This window comes from Pempheris klunzingeri, chromosome 10 (genome assembly GCF_042242105.1).
Source record: "Pempheris klunzingeri isolate RE-2024b chromosome 10, fPemKlu1.hap1, whole genome shotgun sequence".
Classification (NCBI taxonomy): Eukaryota; Metazoa; Chordata; class Actinopteri; order Acropomatiformes; family Pempheridae; genus Pempheris; species Pempheris klunzingeri.
The window spans coordinates 6,769,754-6,789,580 of NC_092021.1; the positions used below are offsets into that span (position 1 = coordinate 6,769,754).

The 19,827-nt window shown below is 40.8% G+C and overlaps 1 protein-coding gene and 1 non-coding gene across 2 annotated transcripts in view; one reads left to right on the forward strand and one right to left on the reverse strand.

The window, feature by feature from the left end:
- The first annotated feature begins 852 nt into the window (after window positions 1-852).
- On the forward strand, window positions 853-926 carry trnai-aau (transfer RNA isoleucine (anticodon AAU)). The gene has a single exon. It is a non-coding gene; the product is annotated as a tRNA-Ile (tRNA).
- A 16,903-nt stretch (window positions 927-17,829) lies between these two features.
- col6a3 (collagen, type VI, alpha 3) overlaps window positions 17,830-19,827 on the reverse strand; it is a 91,944-nt gene continuing 89,946 nt past the window's right edge. The window contains exon 44 of the mRNA XM_070837620.1: window positions 17,830-18,665. Coding sequence (XP_070693721.1) covers window positions 18,625-18,665 — 41 coding nt within the window. The 3' untranslated portion in view covers window positions 17,830-18,624. The remainder of the gene's footprint in view (window positions 18,666-19,827) is intronic.

Below are 19,827 nucleotides of genomic sequence, written 5' to 3' on the forward strand. Positions count from 1 at the left end.
TTCTAGTCTTTGCATGCTGGTTTGAAGAACAATTTGAACCATACTCCGCTTATTTACTTTGAGGTCATTTGATCTGTAGTGCTGCTCAACATTAAAAAGGAAGTGGCAGGCTTATGATGTGATTTAGCGTGAAGCCACGTACATTAGGGCCTGACTGTGGAGGCGAGGAACTCATTTATTTCATGATATGGTTTGCTTTGTTTTCAAAATGGCCCTTTGGAGATGAGTGCAAACACGGAAATTGCCATTTTATTTACATTTGCTGCGCTGGTTCTCCCTTGTTAAGGCTATTTTAGTGACAACCACATCCTCCCATATGTAAATGAAAACCTCTTGGATTGTTTTTCATTGATCTCTCATATTTGGTGAACAGGGCTTCCCCCCCCTCAGTGATGTATAGAGTGCATGTGTTTGCTCTACCAACACGTGGTGACTCAAAGCCATGTCCAGACATGTGTTGAACCAGCGCTGGCCTCATGACTTCACCGCGTGCCAGAGTCACTCAGCAGGAGCGTGAGAAGATAACTGAGCCCCTCTGTGTCCCCGATGACCTCCAGTCTGTCTCACCGCTGCTAAATTTGAACACAGATGCACATGCACAGAACTATTGGACTGATGAAATGCTGGGCTGGAGTTGCAAAGTCTGTGTTCAAACAGAGATTTGAAGTATGTGTGTCCAGTGTGGGCTCATACATGCTGTTTGCGAACATGCACAACGTAAGAAAAATGACAAACGACACGATCCGGGTCTTATAAAAGCTCTGATAAACGTACAACAGACTTTAATAAAGTGTCATAGAATATATCAGCCATCTGCAGCATCATTTTTGAATGTGTTTTCATGTTATGTATGGCCGGTTAGCTCAGTTGGTTAGAGCGTGGTGCTAATAACGCCAAGGTCGCGGGTTCGATCCCCGTACGGGCCAAATTTCTCCTACATCATATAGCATTAACAGTTTGACCAATGTGGACATTGTGCTACATAGAGTCTAAGTTACTGTGCACCACTGGTGAAGCGTCATCTTCTGCAGTGCTTTCTCGTAGATTTAGAAGTCATGAATTACAAATTACTATTACTTTTGCATCATCATTATTGTTTATCGTTTTAAAGTTTTCTGCTTTGTTTCATTTCAGCTGGTAAAAGTGGGCCAGGGAGCCAGAGTGGGCCGGTCATGGTGGGACAGTACAATTATTCTACATATGTTCTTTCCATCTCTGTTTTCCTTTCTGAGACGGAGCGGCTGCTGTCCCCTTCAGAGAAACAGTTGGTGAGGATGGTGCAGCGGTAGAGGCCTACCAGAATCTGAGGACAGAGGTGAAACCTTCTTCAGTCTCCTTGGGAGGAAAAGCTGGCCTTCTCTATCAAATGAGGTCTGAGGTCAGGAACTTAAAGCTGTCGACGCACTCAACCTCCATCCCTTTTGTGGGTTTGTGTGGCGTCTTTGGTCTTCCTGAAGTCCACAGTGAGCTCCTCGGTCGCAGCACACAGCCCTGTGGGCTGGTGTTCAACATGAGGGAACGCTCTGTTTGTTGATGATGGGCTGATAGAGCCACGCACCTGCCACTCTCTCCAAAGTTGTCTCATTAACGTGTTGTGTGGCCTTAGCTGGCCTGCTAATGTTGAAGCCACAGGCTGGTTTGATCGGTTCAAGTGGTTCCGATGGTTAGCCAGTCCCTCGCATAGTAGCTCCACACCCATCTGTGTGTGTGTGTGTGTGTGTTTGCACGGGTGAACGTAAATAAAGTCAAGTAAATAGTCAAGTTCTATGGATAAAAGCAGCCCTCAGCACTTTACATGCACTTTAACTGCTGTGAGTGAGAAGCTTTGTTCACACTTTTAGATTCACACTAACAGGTTTGGATCCTGCGTGTGGATACTAAATCAGTCTTTACAGAACAGTTCTGGAGCTCTTTAAAACCCTTTTAGACCATTAATGCTGAGTAACTCGATGCATGCGGATAACCAACACAACTTTACAGGTTCATATGATACATAAAATATGTCAAGGAACTGTTGTGAACCAGCTGGGAGAACGCTTTGAAACGAGGACACGAGGCCGCGCTGTGTTTCCAGAATTGGCTCTTGGCAGTTTTACTGCTGTGGGTCCAGCAGCAAGTTTAATAGTCACACGATGGTTCAACGAAGGAGATCAGTGAGGGTTCAGACCTTTTTAAAATGGTGATCACCTCTGTTCAACCCATGCATGCACGACCTGTATTTCAGTCCCTCAGTAATAATAATAATAATAATAATAATACATTTTATTTATAGGCGCCTTTCAAGGCACTCAAGGACACCGTACAACACAGTTAAAAACAAACAGACAGACACACAGACAGCAGTAACCATTTGCTTCAGTAAAGGTTAAAGGCCGTGACCTCGCGTAGATTTATCTCCAAATGGTGACATTAACTGACACCCTTCACCAACAACACTTCTGTTGGACAAAAGGCTGAACTTTGGTGTGACAGTTCATTTCCGCCGGTCACTGCTGTTTGTATCATGAAATCCCAAAACAAGAAGGCGCTGCTCAACACGAGCGTCCCGTGATCAACTACAGCCGTTACAGAAATAGCTGTCAGCACTTAAAACCGGTCTCCGTTATGCTGAGTTTCTCTCAGCTCCGTACAAGTGGCCTGCACATTTTTAGGGCTTTTCGTCATTCACATGTTTCCACTCCATCCTTGCTCCCTTTGAAGTGGCTGAGATCACTGCTTTGTAATATTTGTACAATCATCCTATTTTTGTTTACAATGAGCCTCCAGATAGATAGCAGACTTTAGCAGCAATTTAATAAGAACACAGAAAAAAGAGCAACGCAGAGTAAACAATTAGTGGAAAAGAATTTGGACACCGTTAGTATATTTATTTTTGCCTTTTTTCTTTATTCATGTCTTTTCTTTTCATAAAATTGTTCTATTTTTGAGGGTAAAAAAAAGAAAACTCCAGGGGCCCTTGTAGGTGAGGTCATGTTTTCCAGAGGTCAAAGGTGACTTCTGCCTCGCGTCATTGCACATGCCACTGACATGATGTTACAGAGGACTGCAAAAGTATACAAGCACGGTTCTGCTAAAGTAGAAACCCCCTCTCACCCACCCACACACACACACAAACACACACACACAACCCCCTTCACGCCCACCCCACTTGCCCTCCCCAGATGAAGTTGAGTTGACTTCCTGTTTATCGCCATGGACTCAGTCAGTTATCCTGAAGGCTACATCATGGGCCCTGTTTATTACAGTCTATATCTGTATACATTTCGTCAAACTGACAGTTAAACTTATGCCAAATGAGCTTTTAGCTTGTGTGTGGAACACACTCATGGATGCATAGACAACTACCTCTGGATGCTGGAAAAAAGAGGATTTTTAAAAATGATTTCTGAGCAGATTCATGGTTGTCTGTGTGTCCGGACGGCGGATGCTCACCTCCACCTGTTGAGGAGCAGCCAAATGATCAAGACTATACTTCCCATTGTTTTTAGAACGGTGCCATGCACCTGCTGCGTTCTCCTGAAAACCTCTGTGCTAAAGTAAAGGCGTCATGTCTTTTATAATTTATTCTGCTAAGCACCTCTGCTGGTCTGCTCATTCATCACATGTTAAATCGTGGGCATGAAGCTTCAGTAACGCAGTTTCACATTCACTCGATACGTAACACATCCCACTGTCTGTGTCTTCTCGTGTAGTTTGTGCAGTTTGAGTCTGGAGACGCTCTTTCATACTTGATGGCGCAGCTCAGCTGAGCTGACAGCGTCTAAATCAGGTCGATGAGGATGATTTGTTCAGATAGCTGCAGAGGTTTGGCCTGAGAAGGAATGCCTTAGAGGGGGGAATAGATTATATAAGAGAAAAGATGAACCAGTAGGTGGTAGCCTTCACTCACAGTTGGTGTGAGCTCCCATAGAGCGCACAGCCGACTGACATGACCTGCACTGCTATTGCCAGTTTCTATAATGCATCATAGTCAAGTTTAGAAAGGCTCCATGACAAGTAGCAATATTTGGAAAAGAAGAGAAAAAGAGAGAGAATTTCCTTTTTTTTTTTCCACGTGTTTTCCCTTTGCTCCCAACTTGAGGGGAGAGTGGGCGTTGTTTAAATTTTTCATTAACAGCAGTAAAAGCTCCCTCACATCCACACAGAAAATGTTTCCATGTGGGATGATGAGTCATGAGCATGAGACCAGGAGAAGCCTCCAAGAGGATGTGGGAGACTGAACAGAGGATGGTGATGAGAAAAAGAGGGAGAAGTGGGTGAAGAGGGGCTGGAATGAGCAAAAATGGTGGGAATAAGAGTGAAGGGAGAATGAGGGGGAAGGAAACATCGCAGAGGCGTCGCTGATGATCACAAAGTGGACAAATCATCTGCTGCAAACAGAATGAAAGACAGAGAGACGGTGACTGGACATTGAATAAAGCTAAAATAAAGGTTAATTTTCCAACATTATATCATTGATTATGTGGGATTTTTAGAGATCACTGCATGGCTACATCATTTATACTAAATACATGAATCTGTGTCATCGCTAGCCAAACCCAAACAGCCTTGTGGATTCATAAATCACATAAATCGTGTTTATTCTGCTCTAACGTGAAAAATGACGTTTTCTAGAGGACAAAAATGTGCTTACGTTTTGTTAGATAGTAATGGAAAAAAGACTTGATGAGCCCCTAAAGTCCTACATCCTCCTAAGAAGCTCATGAGAACCAACAGAACGTGAAAGTTCATTCTCACGAACGGAGAGTCAGGCGCGATGTCTCAACGCAGCTGTTTTCCAAGCCACATGACCTCAGTAAGAGTTCCCAGATAATGGCCACCGGCTCCAGGCCCTCACATGTCCCATCCAGGAGATTTCCTGAACCACTATTAAAACTAGCATGACTTGACTCGGGCTTAAACTGTCCCACTGCCAGGCCAAAGTGAATGGCTCTTTCATGAGCCCACCGCATGCCCTTCATTCGCGTCGCACCTCTGGGGACGTCGCCTTTAGACTGTGTAAGTGCAGAGGAAATGAAGTGAGGATGCACACAACCGTGTTTTCCTTCAGTTCCGTTCAAAAGTTTGCTTATATTTGAAAAAGTTTAAGAAAGTTAAATATAAATTTCCATCCCTAAACGGTTTTAGTGTTACATAATACTTTTTTGGAAAGCATTAGGTTGAGAGAGAGTGATGTGGGTCAAAGGGGCACAGCAGGGATGGCTCCTGCAGTATGCAAACCTCCGCCAGCTGGAATACACACTTTAGACACATTGTTCTTCTTCAGCTACAGCCTGTTTCAGTCCGTGATTCCTTAAGGCGTTTATCTTTTCTGTTTGTTGTTCAGGAACAATTAGGGTTTAGATAAAGAATCTTTGTATAGAACTCATCACTATTTCTCATACATATCTACCTCCTCTCTGCCATAGAGCGCTACGCTTTTGAAAATGCATCGTTGAGCCACCCTGTTGTACTCCGTGACATGTGCGTTTATTATCATACACATATTGCAGTTTATTTTGACTCAGTGCCACACACACACACACACGCTGTCCTGCTGCTGGAAATACTCACCAGAGAACCAAATGTGTCGAGAAAAAAATGCACGTTTGAATAACGTTTGCTAAAAAGTTGCTGTTTTGGGAAATTACTGAGGTTCTTGGGTCATGCTAGCGGCACGCCTTTATTGATGTCGGTCCCTTTGTCAGTTTGGTCCAGACTGAACTGTCTTAACACACCTTTTAGAAGATTTCCATCTTCGGTAGGAGGGAACGGCTTCAGACAGGGTTGGGACATTGGAAGGTATTTGAGAGGCGAAGTAACACATTGTTGGTTTTGCTCTTTTTGTGGGGTTTGGTCGCACCAATGTAATATGGAATGGCAGCATGGTTATTATTCACGGAGCTCTAAATCTAAAGGAAGCCATTGTAAAAAGGCTCATAATTACTTTATAACACAGTATGTTTATGCACTGCAAGTTTGTGTAACTCACCGTCTTTCACTCTCTGTGTTCCCCAAAGGATCGATCCAAACATCTCATTGTGGTTTACAGGAAGCCACAGACTCCATAACCCGTGTTATTATCTTTCACTGTCCCTGAATTCTCTGGATATTTGAAGGTGTGAGTCACAGCAGGATTCAGGGCCGTAACGTCACGTAACGTCACATCACAGCGACCCCACGTGCCACTTCCTTAAACCCTGGGGCTGAAGAGCTTTTTCTGCCTTCCGTCACCGCTACAGGTCCACTAGGTGTTAAAGCAACAAATCCAACTTCCCCCTGCAGGAAATTGGCTCGAGGGCTGTCAGACTAATCTGTGTGCCACTTCGAATTAGAACGTTTTACTGGCTTCTGGGCAAGACGAGAGAAAACGATCTTTAACTGACAGGCTTATGATAAAAAAGGGGTACTCCACTGGTTTTAAACGTGAAGTGCAGTTTACTCACCATGGTTACTGTTCTAAACTCTCAAATCTGAGCGAATAACCCGAACCGAATAATAAATGATGTTAGACACATTTAATGGAGAGAGCCTGTGTTACAAACCTGGATGTGGGCATTTACAAGGCAGGGGGAGTCTTATGAGAAAAGCTATTGAGTTGCATTATGAAAAATATAGGATTGAGCATTTTTTTGGGTCTCAGCCTGTGCTGCTTCTACCATTTAACCATCCTTTTTGTCACCTATCAGTCCCTCAGCTTTGTGGAATTGCAATAATAAAGTATCCCTTTAAATCAGGTAAAATAAGAGAGAAACTTACGTTGTAAAGCGAGTGAAATTTCAGGAGTTTACCAGCTTGTGTCTCATTTTACCGACTGGTATTTATGCATTATCAACTGTGGTTAACAGAACTCCAATAAATATGGCAAGTTTCATCCAGTTTTTCCCAAACCCTGGAACTGCATGCCTGAGGTCCCTCATCTGTATTTAAGGGGCGCAGCTGAGTGTGTGTAATAATGTTGTGAAATTGTACGGCTTAGAGAATGTGCTTTGGAGACAGTTTGTGTGAATCACATCTTCATAAATACTGCTTGAGCAGATTGTAGGAATATGTGAGAATGGGGTGTAAAATAAACCCAACAGATTGGTGTGGGAGGGCGCTGGGCACCAGTAAAACTACCCAGTTCAAGTATTTAGAGAAGACACGGGAAGAATCAGAATCAGAATCAGAATTCCTTTAATAATCCCCAGGGGGAAATTGCTTTTTGTTACACACAGCTCCAAAAGAATAAGAATAAACTTCAAACACAAAAGTAATAATAATGATTTAATAGTAATAATGATGATACAAATAATACCACTACTACTAATAATAATATATAACAACATGTACATTCAGAGTGAGGAGATGTATTATATAATACTAATAATACTACTACCACTACTACTACCACTACCAACAATAACATACAACATGTACACTCAGAGTGAGGAGCTGTATTATATAATAACAATAATAATAATAATAAGAGGATGCAAAACAGATTTTTATGTATGTTTTTTTGCCTTTTTTTTTAATGAAGTTGTACTTTGCATGTTGTTTAATTTGTTTTCGGCAGTTTAACAGGAAGAAATCTGGACCTCAGGCTGCTGCTAGAAGATAGCAGGTCAACACAACCACTTCCAGAGGGTCTGTGCACATGTGGCTTCACACTGGCTGGTAATCTGTGCTCAGCTACTCAAAAGAAAGCTGTTGTTGTTCTCTATTTGTGTGCCAATATCCCCATTTGTCCGCATGATTGTTTCCACGTTGTGAATAATACAGCATCCCCAGCTAACAAAGGGTATGTGAGGCAACACCAAACATAATGGCTTCTCTTGTAGCTTCTAATGGAACTGTGATGTAGATGGCCAAAGTATTTTTAATACAACATACAGACTAGGACGATTTTCCTGACAACGATGACATGACTTGTCATCACCATTCCTTCTTGTTTTCTTTATCTAAAAAAAAAGAGAGATAAAGACATCTCAGATAGATGTCTTAATCTAATTGTCTTCTCTGAGAACACTTTTCACACCACTGACTCAGGACGGAAAGAATGTTTTCCTGACAGACAAGGACTGAGGAGTGGGTTGAACTTCAGTTTTACTGCTGTCTGATTAAACTGCCACAGCACACAGTGGAAAAAAAAGGAAATTGGAGAGAAGAAGGTGGCAAAACATGTTTTTCAGTTTGTGTTTTTGGAAAACCACTAAGAATGTTAAAGGTAAAGGTGTCCCAATATGCTGTCATAACAGCTGAGTCTGAAAGAAAAGTGTGCTCAGTGTTATTGTCGGTGTCCATTTAATTTTTTAATTTATATATAATTTCTTGAGAGGTATCCCTTACAGTTGTTTTTCTTTCTACGACAATTCCTAAAGATCCATACTGACTGAAATATCTTTCTCTCCTCTAGCACTGTGCCCCTTGAGCTTCTGAACATAGAATGGTTAATAGGTAATATAGATAATTCTGCTTTGTTACAACTTGGATCATATTTTTGTATTTTTGGCCCTCATTTTTCTGTCAGTGAAGACAAATTCATACTTGTGACTCACAAAAACAAATGTTGAGCTCAGGTACAACTAAGTCCAATGGGAAGAGAGAGAAATATGAGCAGGCAGATGATCAGAGAGGATGCACAGTGTTGCCAGGTTATCAAAACCCTTATAATGTACGGTAAACCTGAAAGTGAGAATACCTGTAATACGACTAATAATCCTCTATAGCACAGGAAAACTGTAGTTCAAAGCTGAACCAGGAAGTTGAACAGTGGACTGTGATAAGAAATATTCAATGGACTGTTCCCTCTTTAGTGTTCAGGAATCTCACCCATTGAATTATTAAGTGCAGTGTTATCATAGTCAATAGAAATTGTGACCAGAACTAAAAAAAACAAGACCATAGTTGTTATAAATTATGATGATAGAATGATCCTTTAAAAAAAAAAAGAAAAAGCTAAAAGACTGCACGCAAAATGCAAACAAAATATGTTCTACTATATCTACATCGACGTATTGGGCCACTTTGGCGACCTTAACACTCTGATTATTTGGATTACATAAACTCACCATTCCTTAATACACTGTAAAAGGTTTCAGCTTTATGTTAATGGCACTGCCGTGGTAAACACAGCTGATAAACAGTGTGGTAAACTGAGTGCTAATAAACAGCACAATGCAGACTCCACACACATTTGAAGCATGTCAGAGTGAAAACATCTGTTGCCCCTGAGAGAATCTGAAGAATGCAGTCAGAAAAGATTCTTCTTATCAGAATGTGTTTTTAATATCGTCCTCTTGAGATCGGGCCCAACTCCTCTTGCGATGAGGATGTTGTCTTAACTGGAGGTCAGGGGCCTTGAGGAGTTCCATTCTCTGTGAATAAAGTGGGACGAGATCCTTATCGCCTTTGGTGATAATTAGGTTTCTTTATTAATCCCCATAATTCACAGTTTGGGTTTTTTTCAAACATATGTTTAGACAAAATGTGTTGTTTATGGTTTTAAAGCATGTCTTTGCCTTAAAACGACTCACTGAGAACAAAGCCGAGCACCTACAGACAAAAAGTTATGGAAGCTCTGTTCAGTCTTTGCTGTTGGAAGCCTCAATGGGAACGTAATCATGTGCAGATCATTTAACCAAACTAATATAATCAGAATGTGGACCTCATTTGCTGGAACAGAATTGTTCTTCATAAAAGACTGTTAAAATGATGGCAGGAATTCTGCAGTTAGGTGTGTTTCATGGAGCATAAACACGATGCAATTTGGAACAGGACATAACTGACTTACCACTAACAGTTTAGAGGCTTTGAAAGACTTTCATTTTCAGATTCCGGAGAAAGGTTGGGTTTCCTGAGAAGACATAATACACTGTACTGCTAAACAAGGTTATTTGTCTTATTGTTCTGTTAATATTAACTTTGTGAAAGATGTTGTTTTTGTGGCCACATGTTTGTGGAATGATTCCAGTCCGCTGCGACTGGAATCTCAGTGGTCTGGTCATGGTTTGTGTTGGTGTCCTGCATTAAGTCTTGTGTGTTTCTAATCTGAACAAATACCATCATTTCCCTGTGATTATGACTTTGCGTTTTTCATTGACCTTTGAACATGGTGTTTCATTTTTGACCTAGGGAGCATGCATCTATGGCAACATGTTCCAAACGCAAGATTCAGGTACTAGCAGCAGGTGAAAGCTGTGTTGTTTTTTTTTGTGTCAAAAGCTCTGCAAAAGTGAGTTAACCTTGTGTTTAGAATACTTTTCATCTATTATTTCATATATATGTGTATCTTGCATAGGCCCACAGGAAGTGAATTTCCTTTCACATCACTGACAAAGGAAGTTTTTTAGACAGCAGACATTTTTAATTGTTGTAGTAGCAGAAGCACAGGGATTACTAATAACATTATCAGTGGCTCAGTTCCATTTAAGTGTCCCAGAAAGCCATTACAGCCAGCACGAACACTACCAGGACCATCAAAGTGGAGCAGCTAAATGGAATTCAGCCATCATTATTCATTATTATTTACAGTCACATGTCAAAATGTCTTCTTTAAAAAGGAATTTTGTTTTTCTTTAAAGGTACAATACGTAGGATTTATGTGGATCTATTCTAGCTATGTTTTCAGTGTATAATCACCTGGAACTAAGAATCATGTTTTCATTAGCGTAGATTCTAAGCTCGTTCTAAGCCTTAGAACGAGCTCTTTATTTCTACTTCCAGAGTGAGTCCAGCATGTTGCACCACCATGTTTCTATAGTAGCCTAGAATGGACAAAGAGTGCCTCGGCATTTCTACATTGAAGTGGCAGAATTTGATGAATGCACCAGTTGGAAGAGGAAGAATACAATTTTGTCTTGAGAGATAATCATGGAATCGCTAGAATCCTCGTCAGCCACCATTGCTTCTCCTTCAGCTTGGAAAGGGAGGGGTGAGCGGAGGGGGATTCTATTGGTTACAATCTGCAGCCTCACCTCTAACCGCTACTAAATCTTTTTTGTCAATTAGAGAGAGTATAGATTAGAAGGCCAGTGCTGACACTACACAGGTCTGACATGTAATTAGTCACTGGCTCTTTTGACACAGACATCCCACAATACTGCTGTAAAGAAGATCTTACACTTAACTAAACAATGGCAACATAATGCAGCCCCCAGTGTGTGATTTGAAATAGCATGCAGGCATTCTGGAAGCCAAAAAAGGGGCGAGATTGGCGCCACATGTAATGCAACAATGCATTGGAATGCAGCAACGGAAATATGGATGTATAATGAGAACAGATGCGGCGTTGGAGGCAGGACCCCATTCATTCGTATGAAAGCTGCTCAGTGACGCGTTAAGCAGAGACTTCCCAGTATAAGATTACCTGGATCTTCCACATCTGCCGGGCCCATGGAGCCTGCACACTAGCATCTTGGCTGACTCCTCATTTAACCCCCCAGCATTCATATCAATCAGTCAATGTTATCACACTGCTTGGATCAAGTTCTGATTCTGCAAAAAAAAGTGGTCGTGAGGGGTGTGATGCTCAAAACAATGTATCGCTTTGGTTTTGTGACAATCTGTGAGAACCACGAGGACCATGTTGACCGTGCTGTCACCAAAAAAAAGAAAGAAAAATCGTTAAAAAAAAAACAGTTAACTAACTTTAGCTCTCTCTGTTCTCTCAGCCCTTTCATGTTAGACATTTAACTTGGCAACATTCACCAGTCCAGGGGGATTTGCAGACTGTATGCTCAGCATTTAAGCCTGACCATGAATGGGCAATAGCTGACAGTAATGTTATGGATGCCACAAAATGTTTAGGCCAAGGGAGCCAAAGACGACAGCGGATGAGGGAGGAGATGAGTCTGCTGGTGGTTTCTGCAGTGACTCAGGAGCTGCAGATAGTGGGAATGCATTTACAGCTCTGCTGCTCAATGTGAAAGTCATTACAGCGCCCTGACTTTTATGGCTTTTGTGGAAAGATGCAGAGCCAGCAGAGTGAGTCATCGATGGAACTGCACATGTGCTGCTACAGCAGTAAAAAAAAAAAAAAAAAAAAATCACTGCTCACTGCTTTCTCCGCCTCTTGTTCTTTTGGCCACATCCAGTAAAAATCCACCCGGGACCGAGCAGAGATCCCACACTTGTAGTTTAACCTTGCCAAGTTCATCAATTGGAAAGTAGTTGAGCAAACCACAACTACATGATCGCTCACCAGGAGGATCACTTCAGCATCAAGGCCCCATTAAAGGGTCTTTTGCTTGGGTTTCCTAACATCAAAACATCAAAAAGTTTTAACCCCCAATTATTATTTCACCCATCTCAAAAAATGTTCAGATGGAACCAATGTACTTGGTTTACAAAGTTTCTCCAGACTTATTTTCAATTATGCCTTTGAACAGTCTAGGTCTGTGGCACAAAGCTCAGCAGCGATGTGTCCTCCAACAGTGTTTACACTGGCACTCCCATGGCCCTATGTGAATCATCAGCCTGTGGCAGTGACCGCACAGCCGCTGGTTTGTAAAGGCACCATATAGAGGAAACAAAGGAGCCCGTTCAGTTAAATGGAAGCGACGAAAGCCCCTCTAATCTGTTCAGCTCCTGATGATATCACACCGTGATCGAGTGGATGAGAAGATGAACATGAGGACATGAAGCTTGTTCCTGCTTATGAATTAGAGAGGGTAAAAGAAAAAAGTAGGGGAAACATTTGCCTTCCACTTGATGCTATCTAGCAATGTGAAATTCAAATGTGTGCATATTGTGAGTCTTTCTTTCAGAGCCTATGATCTTTATGTATCAAAGACCCAGATCAAAATATACACTAGGAAATGTACCAGAGAGAGAAGTTCACAAAATAAATCCAAAGAAATCACATGACTACTTCCAGTGGCTTAATATGTAAAGTGCTTCATGCTAAGCTAATGATCTAGAGCAGTGATCCTCAACTGGTGGGTCAAACATGACCTGTTTTCAGTGGGTCGTGGGCCTTTGCCTGGGGAAAAAAAAATGTAAGAAAAAAAAATCCTGTGCTTTTATTTTGAAGGGATTTTTAACGCAGCGGAGGTCACTCTCTGTTCACACTCATTAACAGTAGGTGGTGATAATGCCCGGTGATGCTAATTGACATCCCGCGATTTAAGAACATAGAAGAAGACCCACAAAGTTTGTTTTCATGCTAATTGAGTGAAACTGAAGTATGACACCAACAACATGAGATTTGGATTTTCTTACATTGAGGACAAAGGAGGACAAAAACCTCAGGTTGAAGTGAGTGCTGCTTAATGTTTTTCAGTATCTACTGATAATATTAATTGTGTATACTTGAATCTTTTTGAATTGCACCTTTTGTTTAATTTATTGTGAGTTTGTGAATAAAAAACTGCTACTGAAGAAACTGAAGGAGCTTTTTCCCATAATGCAGTGCTGGTTGTCACAGATAGTGACATAGTGAGTATCCTCAGCCAAAGCTACATCATTTGAGTCTTTTTCAAAATGCTTCTCAGCAGTTGCACTTTTTTTTATTTCATGTTTGTGCCTGAAAGCGCTGTTGAGTCTGTTAAAAAAGTTACTGAAGTGTTGTGTATGTTGTAACAGCCTCAGGATCAATGGCTTATGAAGTGCTACTGATTGAATATTATTAACACAGGGCGGTTCAGTGTGGATCCACAGATGCAGGGTTATCACAGCTACAGTTACATTAATATTCTTGAAACCTTGTGTCCCTAAGATGCACTTTTTGGTTTTAATTAAAATGCAGCTAATTGAGTGTCTCTCTAGCATCGCCACCATCATTAAACTTGTTTTTTTGTGTTGGCGTACTGTGATATTCTGGACTATCTCAGGTTCAAACTGCGCCATCTTTTCTTTAAATACATTTGAGAAGTTGAAAATGTTCCTCAATTTGGGTGGCAGCTTGTCATTAAGGGGTGCTGGTGGGTCCCCGAAGCCAGACCAGTTGAGAACCACTGAGTATCAAGAAATAATGGATGCAGTGCATTGGTGTATTGTCCTGTTTGTTGATATGAATAATGATATCCCTCTTTAACAAGATAATGATGGCTCAAACGGAGGAAAGAAAGTAGTGAAAGGACAGAAAGGGAGAGGGAGGAGAAGAGGGATTCTCATTATTTCACATGTTCTTTATGACCCATTCATCACCTTTTGAAAACCAAAATAATGATTTCCACTGTTTAATGGCGCTGAGGTTATTTGTTTTAATTCATATTCTGCTGTGTGGTTGCACTTTTGGAAGAGAGCGCGTGGTTTGCCTTGGCACGCGCTGAATGCCTCGGCAGTGTACCACAATGAGCTGCTGTTAGTCACTTTCTGCTCTTTGTGGAAATTCTGACACAGAATTGCCAGTTTCTGGTTTTCTCTGGTTTTTTCTGTTGTACACAGAGACTGTAAATTTTTATTCCCTTTGCTCTGTTACTTTACATTTAGAATCCTTACGTACACCTACTGTAGGGCAGCATGGTGGTGTGCTGGTTCGCACTGTTGCCTCACAGCAAGAAGGTTGCAGGTTCGAATTTGAAGGTTTGCAGGTTAGGTTTATTGGTGACTCCAAATTGTGAGCATGGAAGCAGCATTCTACTGTTGTAGCTGTTCAAGGTGGAGCTACTTTGAACCTCTTCGTATCATTAGATGTATCAGGTAGGTGGTTTGGGTTCATTTATATAACCCATGGGCTCCTTTGGCCAGTGGGTCATTTAGATGAAACCATCTGAGAAGTTTAGTGGGGAAATGTCTCTTTGGTGGAACTGCTGACAACATGTGAAACAGATGACAAGTAGTTTCAAAGTAGACACTGCTTTATTGTGTATAGAGGTTTCGTGTTCTATTCTATAAGCTGATTATGTATATATTGTCATGACCCATCCTGGGGTTTTGCTGTTTGTCCTTCATGCTTCTTTACATTTCCTGTTTTATTTTGGTTTCTTACCCTTTCCCCTTGTTTCTGGTAGATTCACTTCCTCCCATTGTGTGTTTTCCCGCCACCACTGATTGTGTCTCCACCCCTTCCACCTGTGTCTTGTTACCTGCCTGCCCCAATGTATTTAGTCTGTGTCTCCTCTGTCCTCTTTGCCAGTTCGTCTTCGTTCCCCGTGACAAGCGTTCCAGCAGTGTGTTACATTCCTGGTTTTTGATTCCTGCTCTTGCCTTCGACTCTGCCTCTGCCTTTGCCTTGCCCCTCCTGGATTTGTTTGTTTGTTTTGTACCCGTGTACCGAATCTGCTACTAAAGACTTTTACCTGATCTGCCAGTTTTTTCGAATCGAGTCCACCCACTTGTGGTTTTCCAGCCGTTACGGGAATGACTGTGGTTATACAAAGTGCAGGAAGTGCAGGACACAAGAATCCAGGGCTCGTTTCCAGACTCCACTTTTGTGGAGACAACAAAAGGCTAGGTTAGGGAAAGATCATGATTTTGGTTAAATCTTAATTTAAAAAAATCTAATTTCTGAAGTCACTGCTGATTTTTTTTTTTTTTTTTTTTTTCTGTATTAAAACAGACAAACAGACTTTCCCTAACTTTACAAAATGCTGCCAGTACCTGAACATATACAGTATATTGGCTGAAAACACATGAACACTCACACTTAAGGTAATTTAGGGTAACTTAGAGTCACCAATTAACCTGCATGTCTTTGGACTGTGGGAGGAAGAGGAGTCCCAGGTTTAAACTGCAGTCGGCATTTAGTTCCCTTCAAAATGTATTTGCAATTGCAAATTAGTTGGAAATATACAACATCAGCCTAACAGTTAGCCGGGCTCTGTCCAAAGTAGACTAAGACAGGGATTTTTGACAGTGAAAAAGATTAAAAATGCTGTCTACACTCAGTTATCTTCAACATTAACATGGTGTTGGCCTTTGGAGCAGTGATGACAGAATGGTGATTCCATACTTAATCGATTTGCAAAGCACAGTGGGCCATCATTGCTCACGATGACGACTGGGATGTTTCTGCTTCTGAGACAAGTGTGTTATTGATCAACTCCAACTGGATACACCATACAGAGCACCATGTCATTATATATTTACCATATGCATATATGCACACATGTGAAAGCAAGTTATAACCGTCACTGGTGAACCCCCCCCCCCCTACAGCTGTTTGAATCTTTTAACACATATAATCAGAAGTACAAATTCCCACCCGCAGAGAGAGTCAGCACTGGTGTAAACATATCAAGTTTCACCACTAATTGTGAGCAGTTGTTTTCAGTTAGGGTTTTTGGATATGAATAATCGTCCTCTAGTGTGATGTTAAAATGTGCTAACAAGATTTAACTCTATGTGATGTGGGACATTCAGTCCCACATTCATGACAGGCTTGTGCAGCAAAGTGTGCAAAACCAAATCAGAGAGTGGGGTTTTTCACTATTCATGCATGGTGATTGGAAATCTGTGTCTGCTGGTCAAAAAAATACTCCCTGTATCTGTCACAGTTGTTAATATTTACATTACATGGTCATAAATGTGTGGACAGCCGAGCATTTCATGTGGATGTCCAATCAGTTCTGACGGGAAATGTAGTTGGCACAATAAGTAATTCAGTGTGTGAATATTGGCAGAGAAAGTTAAGCTCTCCTGCTGCAAAATCTGTTGTTCTTCTGGCACCTGCGCTATCATTTAACATGTACAGTGACGCCGAAAGGGCAAGGACAAACAGGCTATTTCATCTATTACATTTTGTGCAGAAGATATTACAGGATACATTTTACAGTGTTTTGGCTCACTCCGATATTCAGCCGCATTTATTCCAGTCAGAGTATACGGCCAAGGCTGCAGCTGCATTAACCGTGCATGAGGATATGGACGGCAGGAACCACCCAGAGCCTGAGCTGCCGGGAGCAAACAGGCATCTAGTGGTGCCTTTGCTCGAATTGCCGTCCAACGACAACAGAAAAGGAATCATTCTGATTTCAGCTTGGGCAGTTTTTGTTGGATGCTGTCATCAACGCCAACCCCCAAAATTCTGAGTTTGGAAATGATGCATGAAACTTAATTTTACCAGCCGATTGATTTGTTTGTAAAACTTACATCCTGAATCGAGGATGACTCCAGGATTTCTTGCACGTGGTTTAACAGAGGGGACTAATTGGCCGAGATGAGGACAAATGATGGTCCAAAAAAATAACTACAGTTTTATTGTAGTGGATATATAAATATAAGGATAATCAGTTAAAGACCTGTGGGTGAGGATGGAATGATCTACTGTGTTGAAAGCTGTAGTTGGGTTGCTACAGCTATGGTCTCTTTCACAAAAACATACAAAGCTTTTAAAAGTACATTGCATGTTGTCTTAAATCAGCTTTCTTTCAAAAGTCTGTCCCAAATTCTGAAACTTGCACAACAGTGTTTTACCGTTTAACAAGAGTGATCCAGTCTTTTTTCTTTTTTCCACGTGAATGAGCACGTTACTGCTCATGGTGGCGTGACAGTGGTGAATTTAACATTTGCATTTTTAAAAAGTTTTTCCTATAAATGGGTGCATAACTCAGAAAATGACTTTGGAGTAATTGTAATGAATAAGAGGCTCTGCTTACGGGGATATGTGGCCTCATCAGACTGTCTCGTAAATCATTTGTATACAAAGTCTGAGTGGCCCATGATGGCACATTGACCAAATGTCTAACAAGCTCCATTGTAAGGCTGTATGTGTTTAGGAATCTTATGATCTCTTACTTTCATACCGTTACCTTACTCTGGGGAAGAGGAACTTGCTTTTTTTTTTTTTTCTTTTTTAAATCCCATAGTTTTCAAAGGGGAAATGTCATCCAAACACATCCACCTTTGAAAGGATGTCAGTGTCGCTTATACTTCTGAACCTCTATAACCATTTCTTGTATTTGATTTAAAACAAGAAAGAAACAATCAGTTGCTCATGTTTATTAGAAAGTCTAATTCATTTTTATTTTCCCTATACCCAGATGAAACACAAATTTCAGGAAAACCAAATGAAACAAAAACAAAAACAGCTTGACAAGTACATTCCATTTCTCTGTAAATTGTGTGTTTGAGGCAGCTGATCCACAAGTGCACTTAACACTACGTTAATGTTTTAGCACCCGAGCAGTTGGTCACTTTTAAATACACACACTGCCATACATGACTTGTGTAAACATTGCTATGAATTCTGTGACTGGAAAATAGTGAAGGAATGATTCCACAGGGATCAAGTGAGGTTGAAAACAGTATAAATCAAAAAAAGCCAATAATTCTATGTGAGTGTGGAATGTAAAAACACGATATAAAAAAAGATTATGCATTATGCATATTCCTGCATGTACTGATTTATTGCTAATCTCTGTCCAAGATATTCATATATGTTTCTTGCTTAATTATAAGACTGCATTTTAAAAAATATGAAAACTCATATGATGCCATTGTTCTAGAAAACATGACCTTACAGAACTGAATGCACTCATCTCATCTGTAAAACAAACATACTATGTAGCACCAGGAAAACAAATCATGCAGCAAGTCGTGTTGCCTTTCTTGTTGTGAAAAAGACTACTTCAAGAATTTGGGGGATAGTCCATTTTTGTGGAATCCAGTGCAGCCACCATTGCTTTGGTATTGCATTCCTTACAGTATGGCCATTTTGGATGGTTCTCCTCATAATCCCCTGAACAGAGGTGAAAGCTGGCCATGTGTGTCACTTTTGTCCTATGTTCTTATTGCAGCGATGACTCCTTGTTTGACAGGGGCTGGTGATGAATAAAGAATCAAAACATGGTTAAACATTTAATATGTAAATGAACTCTTAAATACTTCTACTACTACTACTACTAATAATAATAATACATTTTATACTTAATTCTAATTATAATAATTACTTAATCGCATTATATAATATTCTAGTAAACACTGTTGCATATGGTATGATTTTACTCTACATAGACTATGCTTCTGGCTGACTTCTAACCACAGTGTTACAGTATTAATTTAAGTACAACTCTGTTTGTGGGTGTGCTGCACTGCTTGTCTAGTAATCTTGAGATTATTTGCTCTTGTATAGTTTCTATTTTTATTCTATTCTTACTTTTGTTTTGTACACTTTTTAACCTTCCTCTATTTTCTGTAATTATTCGGTCCCGTGCTGCTGAAACACCTGAATTTCCCCTTATCTCATCTTAAATTTAAGTTTCCTCGCTGCCGACTGATGGCAGCAAACACTGAAACAGCAAGAGCCATTAATTGAGTTAATGCCTCTCTTTGAGAAAGAGAAGGAGAGCGAAAGAGGTTCTGGTGCCGAGCCCCTGAGACACACGACTGAGCAAAACAAGCTGAGTTTCATAACTGTAAAGGCTATTACCAGCTTTTTGTGGTAATAAACTTTAACTTGGCGCAAGCTTTTTCCTCATCACTTCCTGTCAAGCCCCCAACAACAATATACTGATTATTAACTAGAGTAGGTTATCAGAACATGAGGAAAACAGTCTGTCATCACCTCCTTTCAGCATTCAGCAGCACATAGGATCAGTGTGAGGACACTGTCTGAGTGTCTGCATTTCTTTTATGATTTAGTGAGAAGCACCATGAAGCACAGAACAAATTAGGTCTCATTTCAAATATTCATGGCTGCCAGAGAGAACCAAGAGTCCCTCACTCTCTCTGTCTGCCATTTTGTAACTCTCTATTAAGGCTTATTTGTGTGTTGGGAGCATGAATAATGAAAGATCCTAATATCTCAATGTAAGAATAAGTAAAAGCCCTGTATTGAAAAGCCTTCTTAGGCAAAAGTGTCATCAGCAAAAAAGTAAAAGTACTCATTCTACAGAAGATCAACATATAAATATATGGCTATAGATTGTTATGCATCTATGTGTAAGCAGAATTCCATTGTTGTAGCTCGATAAGGTGGACCTT